General features: G+C 57.1%; 1 protein-coding gene across 1 annotated transcript in view; it reads right to left on the bottom strand.

Moving 5' to 3' along the window:
- Positions 1 to 2,851: 2,851 nt before the first annotated feature.
- Positions 2,852 to 12,905, bottom strand: part of DENND2A (DENN domain containing 2A) — a 48,896-nt gene continuing 38,842 nt past the window's right edge. The window contains 7 exon segments of the mRNA XM_007952784.1: positions 2,852 to 2,883; positions 3,570 to 3,656; positions 5,011 to 5,256; positions 5,675 to 5,792; positions 6,763 to 6,804; positions 7,975 to 8,152; positions 12,569 to 12,864. Of these exon segments, the coding sequence (XP_007950975.1) occupies positions 2,852 to 2,883; positions 3,570 to 3,656; positions 5,011 to 5,256; positions 5,675 to 5,792; positions 6,763 to 6,804; positions 7,975 to 8,152; positions 12,569 to 12,864 (999 nt within the window).

The raw sequence follows: 12,905 nt of genomic DNA, 5'->3' as shown, positions 1-12,905 counted from the left end.
CCACATTACTGGTTGGAGAGAGACTGGTGGAACCCCCGGGATTATGGCCCCAGGTTACCCTTCAGGCCTAGAGATGGACTCACTCCCATGGACTGGCTCTCAGCGCAACAGCAGAAAGACCTACATGCAGAACACCTACCCCAGGGCGATGCCCCCACCTGCTCTACGGAGATGCACCCCTTAGAGCAATCGGCCATGTAAAGGAAAAAGGCTTGAAAAGACAAGAGGAAGGGGAAGGGTGCCAAGGAGGAAGGATCACGTGGAGAACCTACTGCGGTGAGAAGCAAAGGCAAAGGCTCCGTAAATGGCAGCCCCACCACTGCGTCAGCGTGACGAGAAGGCCTGTGACAAACCCATGCCCGTCGTTTCCAGTGGCCGTTTCTGGAAAAGCTCCCGAGGCTCTTCGTCCAGGTGCCTGGGGGTGGCCTCGAACCAGCCACTGACAGCTGCTGAGCCTGCTCCACACGGGCCACACCCAGAGTGCCAAGGCCAGGCAGGGCTGTTTCTGCCACGTTCTCTATGACATGGGACACTGGGAATAACCTGCACATGTACAAGTGAAGCGTGGGTGAAGTAACGTTCAGTGTATCTATAAAACAAAGTGAGCGGTAGAGCCGGGCAATGAATAAGGAAGACTGAGGAAGAGCTGATGCTTTCGAGTTGTGGTGCTGGCGAAGAATGCTGAGTACCACGGACTGCTGAAAGAACTAACAGAACCGTCCTGGAGGAAGTGCAGCCGGAATGCTCCTTGCAAGAGAGAAGGGACAGACTTCGTCTCACCGACTTTGGTCACGTTGTCAGAGGGACCATTCCCTGGAGAAGGGTATCATGCTTGGTAAGGTGGAGGGTCAACCAAAGAGGGGAAGGTCCTGAACAAGATGGCCTGACCCAGTGGCTGTGCCGATGGGCTCAGGTACAGCAGGGATCGTGGGGCTGACGCAGGACCAGGCAGGGTTTTGTTTTGTTGTGCATGAGGATGCTATGAGTCGACGGCACCTAACAACACAACATAAAACAGAATATAACACAGTCATTGGGGATGTTAATGAAGGTGCGTGTTTATTTACTTGGATGGAATAAGTAGACAATACACAAGGAATAAGTTAGAAATGAAAGTGTATCCCCAAATATTTAAAGTGGTTATTTCTGGAACATACAGAAATACATAGAGTATTATCATCAATAAACAGAACCAACCCAAGGTGCTTGTTACATACAAATTCCCGGGCCCCCGCCCTCAGAGGTTCTCAGTGGGGTTCCCCAACCACACACACCAACGAAAAGTTAACCCACTGCTATTAAGTTGATTCCAACTCACAGCACCCCTAGAGGACAGAGGAGAACTGTCCCACAGGGTTTCCAAAGTTACTAATCTTTATAGAAACAAAGAAAGCCCAAGCCAAACCCATTGCCATGGAGTCAATTCTGGCGTCCCGAGAGGACAGAGTGGAACTGCCCCACGAGGTTTCCAAAGCTGTCAATCTTCACAGAATCAGACTGCCTCATCTTCCTCCTGTAACTCCTGGTGGGTTCTAACTGCCAGCCTTTGGTCAGCAGCCAAATGCTTAACCACTATCCCATCAGAGTTCCTTTCACTACAGACACCTACTCAGGCTAATTTTTACGCACAGGCTGGTCTGACCCCGTGTTTGGGTTTGGGGAGCCTTTGAGAATCTGACATGAACTACACGTCTTCTCCCCTGAAACATGACTGGACACGCCGTCTCGGGTGCACCTTAGGAAGGCCAGTCGTGACTCCAGTTAAGTACGGAGAATCCAGGGCGAGGTCTGCCTCCCCCCTCCTTTCTCTCTTGCTTTAACTTTTCCTGAGATGCCCTTGCTCCCAACTTCCTGAAGGCTGAGAAGCTGGCCGAGGCCAGGGTTCCTGGTGGCGCCCCCGCCGTCTCCCTGCAGGACAGGCCCTGGTACCCTTGCTTCGGCTGCACGGTGGCAGCTGCCTCTGATGCCCACGCTGCGCATTAGCTCTGATCCTGCCCGTCATTAACAGCAGGCATGACTGTCCCTTCTGCAGTTTGCTGGGTGAGACGGAAGCATTTCACAGTATACGTGGGAACGGGGCGATGTAGTGGCTTCTGTGTTGAGGTGGGGTCTCAGTGGTACCAAGAGCATTCAGGAGCAGGCCTTACAAGGAGCTCCCCTCCTTCTGTGTGTTCCTCCAAGGTCACAGGTGGCAGGAGAGGCTCTGTGGCTTCAAGAGGGGACCATGTGGAGGAGACGGCCTCACTGGGAAAAGCAGTCTGTGCACAACAGAAATGGACCCGACCACCAGGGGGCACTGTGGGCCAGTCAGAAGAGCCCTTCATCCCTCCAAGCCTGGGATCTGGTCATCCTGCTGCAAGAGGCCTCCGCCGACCCCCACCCCTGCCTCCTCCTCCCCGAGTTCTGCCCAGGGCTGGGGCTCCTTGGTTTCTAACACCCTGGGGGTGTCTCTTCCCATCTGCCTTTGCTCTTGGCTCCGCAGCAGAGTAGGATAAACAGGCAAAATGGGCCAGGAGAGACTTGCTGAGCCCAGAGTAACAGAAAGAAAACCCAAACACTCTTCTTGTTTTTTAATGTCTGACATTAAAAAACCAAGACAAAATCCCTACAACCCAAACCATGCCCTTGACTGTCAACCACTTTCTGGGTCCAGGGCTCCACCTCCAGTGCCCTCTAGAGGCGGGACTTCCTGGGCTGTCCCCGTCCCTAGGTGCTGGGTCGGGGAAGGCTCCAGCCCACGGGGGCCTGGCACCCTCGGCCTTCAGCCCCTGGGCCACCACGGACCCAACTTCCCAGAGAGTCTGGCAGATACGTGGTTGTGTTAGGCGCTTCCCCTTCAGGCTGAGCGGGGCTATTTCTTGTGGAGGAATTTCATTTTATTGCCTAAAGAGAGAAAGTGAGCCGGTTACAGCAGGCAAGTGAAGGAGCCAGTGAACATCACCCTTTCCACCCCCGCTGTGGCAGGACGCCTGGGCCCTCGGCCCCCGAAACTCAGGCCTGGGCTCTGCAGGGACCGCTCTATCCTCGTGGATAGTGGCCTTCTGCAGACTTGGGGGTCTGGCAGGAAGAGTGCGGGGCGTGGAGGAGGGTTTGCTTCTAAAACAGCAACACGGAGCAGGGAGAGTGGCCCGTGCCCAGAGCCAGGCAGGGCGGACAGAGGCCTCCCAGCGTCCCTGGCCCCTCAGCCTCATCCCAAGCCCCCTCTCGCTGCTGCTTCAGCCCTCCTTTTCCAGCCAGTCTGAGCGGCACCACGGTCCTGTCGTTCTCCCAGTCCCACTCTCAGGGGTCTGGGGACGGCCCCACCTCCTGTCACCTGCTGAGTCTTCCTGCCGCCCCCTCCTGCTGCTTCCCTGATTCAGATGCCAGGGGATGACAGAGGGAACAGACAATGGGCAGCGGAGCTGGCAAGACCTCCCTCTGGCCCAGAGAGGTGTGGGGCAGCGTGCGTTCTCTGCTCCCTCTGGGGGGACGTGGGGAGGAAGGTGGGCACACCCACGCGGTGTGTGATTTAGGCCCGGCTCCCGTGCAGGGTGCCGGCCAGGCTGGGGCCCGGGACCGACGCTCTTTACCTAGTCCCTTCAGGAACCGGTTGACACCACCATGCTCGCCACTGGGGAGTGTCTCCAGGTACTCCTGGGCTCGGACCTCAAACAGACCTGCGGACGAGAACCCGCCCATTGGAGCGTCCTCCCTGGTGCTTTTTTTAATCTTATGTTTTTTCTTTTTTTTACTCTGCTTCAACGGTTCATGTACGTCTGATTTCATGGCCCCGAATCCTGCCCCCAACCATCCTCTCCAGTGCTTCTGAGTGTGTCCGTCTCCTCCTCCTGCTCCCAGATACCCACTCTGAACATGAGGTTCATGAGCAGCCTGTCACCCTCATGATCGCCCAAGCTTGTGCAGTAACAGTTTCTGGAAAGGTAGCACGGACATGAAATCCCATTTTCGGTCCACGAACACCTGCCCAGCATCTGCCCGCATTAAGGACACGCCACACGGCCCTGGCTCTCTAGGAGCTGCTGGTCACTCCCACCCACAAGCCTCCTCTGTGGGAGAGACACCAACCACGTCATTCAGTGTCCTGGGAGCCCATTTCCCACCTGGGAACATGGTGCCTGGCCTAGCTGTCTCTTGGGTTCCTCAGTTCTTCAGCCCCAAGTGATGGTTCAGGGATTGAGGGTCCTTATATGTTACCTGGAAGCATTCCCACCTCTCTCAAATGGTTATTGGGGCCATCCAGTCGCCCCAACTCATGGCGACCCCATGTCCAACAGTCTCAAGCCACCCTTGCGACGGGTTGTGGACTGGACTGTTGGGAGCCACACTAGGGTTCTCATCGGCTGATTTCCCAAAGGTCACTAGGCCTTTCTTCTCAGTCTTAGCCTGGAAACTGCCGAAATGCGTTCAGTATCCCAGCAACACGCAGGCCGCCAACGAGGGGTGGGGGCCACGTGCAAGTGACTGGCCGGGAATCGAGCCTGGGTCTCCCGCACAGAAGGTGGGACTGCTACCACCAAGCCATCAGGGACCCCTCTCTATGGAACGGTGATCTGTAGGTGGACATGTCAGGTCCCTGCAGACCTCCCGCTGGTACGTCTTACCACTTGAGGCTCTTACTGATGGTCTTCTGTCCCTCAGACAGGACAGCTCAGAACTGCCTAAGATTGGCACACGTCTGTCTCTACTCTGCAAAGGGCTCTGGGGACACCGGGTGTTGGGCTTCTAAGAGCCCACCAAGCCTCCAGCCTGTCAGACCCTCTGGGGTCCCCCTAACCGAGAGGCACCAGCAGGTCTGGTGTTTTGACTCTCAAAGGGCTTGAGGTGATGCAAGCCAAGAGCTAGGTGGCTTCTCCACCCCCCCCACCTCTCCCCTCGTGCACCCCTGGAAGGTCACCGGGGCCCAGCAGAGAGCGGAGGGAGGGAAGACGGGTGCAGGCAGTGGTCACTGCTGCGGCACTTGGCCCGGGCCACTGCCCGAGGGGCTGGACCCGCCATCCGCGCGGCGCTCACCCTTGGTGTCCTGCCGGCGCAGCGCCCGCTCCTGCACGAAGCCTCGGAACGTCTGCGTCTCCATGAAGACCTCGAGGAAGCGGCGCTGGCTCCGGGACGACACGGCCTTGCGGAAGGCCTCCCGCTGCAGCGACCGCTCCTCACGCTCCCCCGGTGTCAGGAACAGCGAGTAGTGGCCCACGATCTCCACGAAGAAGCGCACGAAAGCCTCGGACACCACCGCATTCAGGGGGCTGGACTGGGGGCCTGGGGAGGGGCGGGGCCAGTGGGGAGGGCTGGGCGTGGAGTGGTATTGGGGGGGGCCAAGCCAGTGGAGGGACCACTCAGCGGCGAAGGCGTGGCCTGGGGCGGTGGGGGCGGAGCCTGGGGCGGCGGGGGCGGGCCCAGCAGCAAGCGTGGAGCCGGAAGGCGAAAGCCACTGGGACCACCCAGTGTGGAAAGACGACTTAGTGGCTCTGTGTCTGCGGTCACAGGTGACCCTGTTATGAAGTCAGCTCTTTCCCCTTAAATAAACGTCCCAGGGCCTAAACGGGGGAGTGGGAAACGTCCGCCGGGTCCGCGGTTGGGCGCCATGACCCGCTGGAGAGTGGAGCCCAGCAGCTCCGGAGCGGAGTCGCGGGGCCCTGCGGAGGGGCGGGCCGCAGTGCACGGGGGCCGCACTCACCAGGCCTGCCGTCCACGGAGCCCTCCTCCGGCCCGCCAGCCAGCTCGTCCCTCCGCTCCAGCACGTGCTCCAGGGCCGCCTGCAGCTTGCGCGGCAGGATGGAGTCCTCGTCGTCCATCTGGGAAGCAGAGCAGCCGTTCCCGCACTGGACGGGTGGGTGCACCCCAGGGCAGCCGGCTGTGTGGGGGGGGCTGAGGCCACTGTTCACCGTGACACTGTCTACCTCACCGTGATGAATGAATGCAGCAGTTACCCTGTTTCGGAAGTGCCTGATGCTCACTGGGTATTCAGAAATGTCTCCTTTGGTCCCACCTGTAGGGCTCATCCAGGGACCATGGCCAGGGCAAGGCGGCCAGTGTGATGCAAAGTGGGCCTCAGAGAGGCGGGCCTTGGGGCAGACCCCCCAGTTCATGGGGCCCTGTGGCCCTAGAGCCTCAGAAAGTGGAGGTGGGCAGCACCCACAATAAAACAAAGCACCCACACCACCCAGCTCCTCAGCAAACAGCTCAGTGCGCAAACACAATTATTGGAATGCCCACAAAAACTGTTATTTTTTGGAAGATCTGACAGAAGTTAGACCTCTCTGACAGATGATGGAAAGAGAAGTGTAGTGTTTTCTCTGACAGCAGAAACAATTTATGACAGAAAACCCACATCATAAAATTCCTCATCACCTGTCTCCCTGTGGTCCCCCAGCCCAGGGTAACTGGCCAACATTTTGGGTGCATTTTCCTTCCAACCTTTTTAAGATTTATATGATATACCCTTTTTTTCTTAAAAAGAACCCCAGAGCAGCAAGATAATATTGCATCCTGATTTCTTCCACTTAATATGCTGTCATGAACGTTTCCCTGTCATCAAATATTCTCTAAAGCGTGTTGAACAAGACAAGTGCTTGGAACTGTAACCTAGGCAAAGATTCTAATGTTACAAGCGTGTTTTGTGACAGGATCCATGGGGATCCACCCCTGCCTCTGCCTCACCTACATCCGGCCCAGGTCCGTGCTGCTGGGCCACCCAGCCTCCCAGAGCGGATGGGTGAGCTCCAAACAGAGAGGAAGGGCACAGAAGGAGTCAGGCTGACCCACCTGCCTGAGGAACCGGTTGTTGTCCAGGTCAACCACGAGGACCTACAGGACAAGAGGGAAAAGGACCAATGTTATCATCACCACGGCCTTGGGGACAGACAGAGGCGGGCCCTCCACCTGTCCTTCCCGGCACGCAGCGATGGTTCTCTGACACGACCACTGCGGCCACAGTGAGGGGAGAGGAGGTGGGGCAGGGCTGTCCCCAACGGTTTGCTTCCCACACTCACACGGCAGGCGGGACACACTCACAGGCTCACTGAGGCCGACCTTTCAGACCTTCTGTAGAGTATGGCTGCTGACGTGGGGACCCTCCACTTGTTCCCACTCCTGACCCCAGGGCTCTTCCCTCCCAGCCACCCACTCTACCTTGTCACTTCTCACTGTGGGAAAGAGGGGTTCATGCCTCCTAGTGGGACATGCGGGGGTGCAGAGAAGCAGAGTCCGGCTGGCACTGGTTACAGCTGCCTCTTCAGGGTGCGCCGAGACCCAGGGCCAGGACTAGGTGGGCAGGTGAGGCACTGAGGGCGTGGAGCTCAGAGTGCTGTTCACCTGACCCTGACTTGCTGACTGGAGAGCCTAAGGCTTGCTGTAAGGGGCAGGCCCAGCAGCCGCTGTGCGCCAGGCCAGGACGGTACGTAGACGTTTGAGACCCGCTGGGACTGCGGGAGGCCCTCCCTCCTCAGGCTTTCTGGGGCCAGACTGAGCTGTCCTAGGACCATGGGCACCAGAGGAGCTCCCACTGGAGACCCCAGTCTGAAGCTGGTGCTGAGTGGCTTTGGGAGGTGGCAGGCATGAGAACAGCAGCACTGAGGACCTGGGGGGTAAGGCACCCTGGGTGGCCCCCAGCTCCTGACCACTCACTGAGGGGTCATGATTTGGGAACGGGACCGTGACCCAGTAATTACAGAAAGTTCCAGTGCACCCGGGACTTGGTAGATGAGGACATGTGGGTGGCTGGCTTTGTAACTGATGTGGAAGGGTGCCAATGTTCATGAGCACAGTTGGGTCAGCTTCGTTAGCAGTGGAGACAGAAACACTACCTCCTCCCTTACGGAGTCTCTGGAACTGCTGCTGGTGGCCCAGGTAGCATGGTGTCCTGTGGTGCCCCTGCCTGCTTGCCAGCTCACCTCCCCCAGCTGGTGGTCCAGCCGAGGTCCTGCCCCAGTCGGCGTGCCGGCACATAGCGTCCCCCGCGCCCTGCCCTGTGCTCACCTCCTCCAGCGGCAGTCCCTGGAGCAGCGGCAGCGTGCTGGCAAGCAACCCGAGGAGGAAGGGGGTGGGCGAGCACACGATGTCAATCATGGAGGGTGGCAGCACTGGGACGTAGGTGTGCTGCCAGGTGAAGGGGTAGGTAAGCGCCAGCACCGCGTGGCAGCACGTGGACAGGGTGCTGTGGGACAGAGAAGGGCCATCAGCGGGATGAGGATGCAGAGGGCTGTGTGGCCGGGCTCCTGGGCCAAATGTGAGTGTTCTAGAGGGGTCCCGCTGTGTAAGTGTGTCCCAGGTGCACTGGGCTACGCCAGAGGTGCTCTGACAGGGCAGAAACCAAAACCAAACGTGCTGCTGGCGTATCCTCTCTGACTGATGGCGTCCCATGTGACAGAGCTAAACAGCCCTGTAGGGCTCACTAGGCTGTCATCTTTACGGGAACAGACCACCAGGTCTCCCTCATGCAGGTGCTGGGTGGCTGAGAAAGACCAGCGGCTGAGTGCTTTAACCCCGGTGCCACCAGGGCCCTGTTTTGCTTGCAGCTTGTGTGTTTTGGGTGTAGCTTGAGTGTTTTCTTATACATGACTGCATGTGCTGATGACGTGAGGGTAGTCCCTGGGGACACCGAGGGCCTCTCAAGGTAAGCTCGACACACGGCATAAGGTGCACACGTGCCTGGTTGCTCCCGGTGCTGCAGAAGGGTGTCAGGAAGAGCCCTGGAGGCCAGCTCGCACCGCAGGGGGTGGAGTGGGAGACGCCAGTGCCCACAGCTGTGGGCACTTTGTACAGGCGCAGGGGCTGGGTCCCAGGGTAAAAGGTAGGCACAGGTGAGACGGGTCAGGTCCCAGGTTTTGCTCTGTGGTCCCTGAGGTGAATGTTCCGGAGATGTCAGGAAACGTGTGTGACTGCCATTGTTCTCCTGGAGCAGATGGTGGAGCTCTGGGTGCTGCAGCCCCAGGGCCACGCGTGGGGTTACCGTGCTGTGCTGGCTTCCACCTTGTCAACGGGCCACCAAGAATCTGGACGGAGCTTCCTCCACGACACTACTGGGAAGGCAGTGGCAAGCACCGATCAGCCAGACACCTGGGAACCTGGGTTCCATCTCCTTCAGCGTCTCTCCTCCTGGTGCACTGATCGGCTCAAGGACAGGGGCTGCCTGGATGACGGAAGGTAACTGCCGTCTGGTGGCAGGTGAGTTCCACCAGGGCTACCACGTTCAGCACTGTACTCGCAGACCCTGCAGTAACGCGGCACAGGGCTGACACAGAACACAGCACCCACGGGCGCCTGGTGGGGCTGGCACAGCCCTGACCGCCCTCGGTCTCAGATGCGTCATCTGTATAGTAGGTGAGTGGACAAGGTACTCTGCAATGTTCTTCCAGCTTTAATGTCTGTGAACCATGAACACGAGAGCAGCAGAGGTCAGGAGCTGGAAGCAGGAGTGTCATGTGAGGCCGTGAGGAGGCTCACGGCTGTCGCTGTAGCTCTAGGGCTCCTTAGAGGATACAGCGCAGAATAATAGGGACGCCTCCCTCCAAGAAGCGAGTGGACAGAAGCGTCCCAGAGGCCCCCAGGAGACAGTGCAGGGCAGTGACCCGACTCCAGACAAGAACCAGGATGCACTAGGGACGAGCTGGGGCTCTGCCGGGTCGGATGGGATCTGTCTGGTGTTCAGATGCCAGAGCAGGTAGTTAATTCTTAATATTCAGTCAGGCTGACATTCAAACTCACTGCCATTGAGTCGATTCGACTCATAGCGACCCCTCCTTGGGTTTCTGAGGTGGTTATCACGATGGAAGTAGATCGCCCAGTCTTCGTTCCGAGGAGTCGCTGGTGGGTTTGAACCACTAGCCTTCTGGTTAGCAGTCGAATGCCTTAGGTGCTATGATGTTCTTAAAATGGTATTTCCCATAGGACTTTGCTGGGTTTATCTCAGACTCTGTCAACTCCACTGATGACTGGTCAGACCTCTGAGTCACTGGTACTTTGGTCTTCAAGCTCCAAGGTGGCTTTGCACAAACTCGTCTGTCGAGAGGGTGTATTCACAGACCACTCTTCTTCTGAGATGCAGACATCCTTGAGTACAACGGACTCTCAGAGGGCTGCAGAACCCCTACTTCAGCTTTCAGAAACGGCTTAAAACCGAAGGAGAAGAACACATTGGGATGAAGGTGCGAGCGCCACATGGACTGGTTTGGCAGTGACCATGAGCCAAAGCCAAGGCCCAGACTCCTGTGTCTGTCACGACCTGACCGCCCGTCCTACTTTATTCGCCAGCAGTCTGTCACCAGGCTTATGGGTTAACACACTACAAAGGGATACACGTGAAATTTCTTAACTGTTAAAACGGTGTCCTATCTGATACTTTTGTACAAATTTCTTTATGTACAGCACTGTCTTGATTATTCAGCCTGGTGTGTAAGTTTAGCCAAAACTTTGGGGAACTGAAATCAATAAACTGAAAAAGAAAATACTTATCACCAGGGATCGAAGAAAGGGGTCCATGCAGATATTTATGGGGTTGTTATGACGACAGAACAAGCCACGACCACCACAGTCCATCTGCACACCTGGGCTTGACCGACCCCTCAGACACTCAGTGTCCACTCCAAAGAGGAAATGGAGGAAACGGTATTCTCAATTCGTTAGATTCCTGACTCAGCTTGAAACCCCATTAGTAACTCATACGGTGTTTGCTACGGTCCCCTGCTCCTTCCTCTTGCAGCGGGCAGCCTCGTTAGGCATGAAGAAGAAACTGGTCATGAGTGTGAGAGGGTGCTGGGACAGTGAGTGAAGGGCCACCTTGGACACTACAGTCATCCTGAGTCTGTGGCATGTCCCGTTCTCTGGTCTCACAGAGATGGAATGACAGAGTCATGAGGACAAGGCAGCTTTCCAACCTCTGTGCTAAGTGCCGTGTGGAGTGCTGGGCCTGGTGAAGGGGATGGCAGCGCTGGCGCCGTGTGCCAGAGCCCCCCACAGGCCTCGCTGGGCTGCACGAAGGATGCTAGGGTCCCCCATAGGCCTCCCCAGGCGGCATGGCAGACGCTGGGGTCCCCCACAGGCCAGATAAAGGCAGCCAGCAACTGTCTCCCCAACCTGTGGTTGTCAGATTCCACGGCCTGGCCAAAGTACCTGCCATTTCCCACGGCTATTTCCCCATAAACTGGTCCCAGCTAGTGGACGGACACTGCTTCAGGGACAGTAGCCTCTACGTGGAACAGCCAGAGAGGAAGAGAAGAGAATCTAAGCCAGTGAGCTCACACTCAGAACACACACCCCACACATATACACTCAGACCACACACATCACACACAACACGCTCACACCCCACACACCCAGACCACACACATCACAAACACGCTCACACTCAGAGCACACACCCCACACCCATACACTCAGACCACACACAGCACACACAACACACTCACACCCCACACACATATACTCAGACCACACACATCACACACAACACACTCACACTCAGAGCACACACCCCACATACACTCAGACCACACACATCACACACAACACGCTCACACTCAGAGCACACACCCCACACACATACACTCAGACCACATACAGCACACATAACACGCTCACACAGCACACACCCCACACACATACACTCAGACCACACACAGCACACACAACACGCTCACACTCAGAGCACACACCCCACACATATACACTCAGACCACACACACGCTCACATACACTCCCAGCCCACCCACCACACACACTCAGACCACACACATCACATACAACACACTCACCCTCATACCACACACATGCTCACATACACTCCCAGCCACACCCACCACACATACACACTCACACCAAACACATCATATACACTCACCACAACACACTCACTATACACATGCTCGTTACATCCCCATCACTCACGACAACACACATTCACAGAAACCACATGCACATTCTCACACACATGTGTCACCATGCTAGCACTCATACATTCATAGCACACCCACGTACACTTAGCACACATACCACACGTGCTCTCACACACAGTAGCATTCATACATTCACACCACATGTGCTCACACGCATGCGTCTGCTCTATAAGCAGCAAAGGCAGGTGAGGACCACCAGCAGCCGCCTGGCGCCGTTTCCCTCTCAGAGCCCCAGAAGGCACCAACACAGCTGACCCCTGACCTGGATCTCCGCCCCACACCACAAGAGAATACACACACTTCTGTTCTCAATGACACAGCTGACCCCTGACCTGATTTCCACCCCACACCACAAGAGAATACACACACTTCTGTTCTCAATGCTATGCCCTGGGGTACATTGTTCTGGAAGGCCCGGGGACTGACACTCTGTCCCCCACAGTCAACAACTCTGTAGGCCTGAAGGGGGTGGTCACTTAGCTGTCCCTAGCACACAGCCAGGCACCCCATTTCAGACACTAGGGGCGCCCCACAGACCCCATGCTTCCTGTGCTGTGGACGTGCACAATGGCTTGGCCAAGCTGAAGCCCCTGGCCTAGGAGGCACCTGGCCTACAGCCGCCTTTGGGAGGCCCACCTGACTGTCACTCAAACACTCCCACAGAAGCAGAAGGCTGGTACCTCAGCTTGTCAGCCACAAAGATGACTCTCCTTTCCAGGAGCAGGGAAGCGAAGACACAGACCAGGTGGTGGACGCTGAGTGAGGAGAAGAGAAACTCGAAGTCCACGTGTTCAAGCCGGGAGTCCAGCGGGCGGCATAGCTCGATCACCTAGGAGGGATAGGGCAGAAATGGGGGGCCAGGCCTACACAGTGGGCCATACCGCTTGGTTACCTGGGAGGGACGGGGCAGAATGAGGAGGGCCTGACAGGCAGAAATGAGGTGGGGCTGAGGGGCAGAAGTCAAGTGGGGCCCCATCTATACATCTCAGTCACCTGCCAGGGGTGGGGCAGAAATGA

This window comes from Orycteropus afer, unplaced genomic scaffold (genome assembly GCF_000298275.1).
Source record: "Orycteropus afer afer isolate SDZICR_OR568_19922 unplaced genomic scaffold, OryAfe1.0 scaffold00358, whole genome shotgun sequence".
Taxonomy (NCBI): domain Eukaryota; kingdom Metazoa; phylum Chordata; class Mammalia; order Tubulidentata; family Orycteropodidae; genus Orycteropus; species Orycteropus afer.
This window is presented reverse-complemented; position numbering and strand designations above follow the sequence as displayed.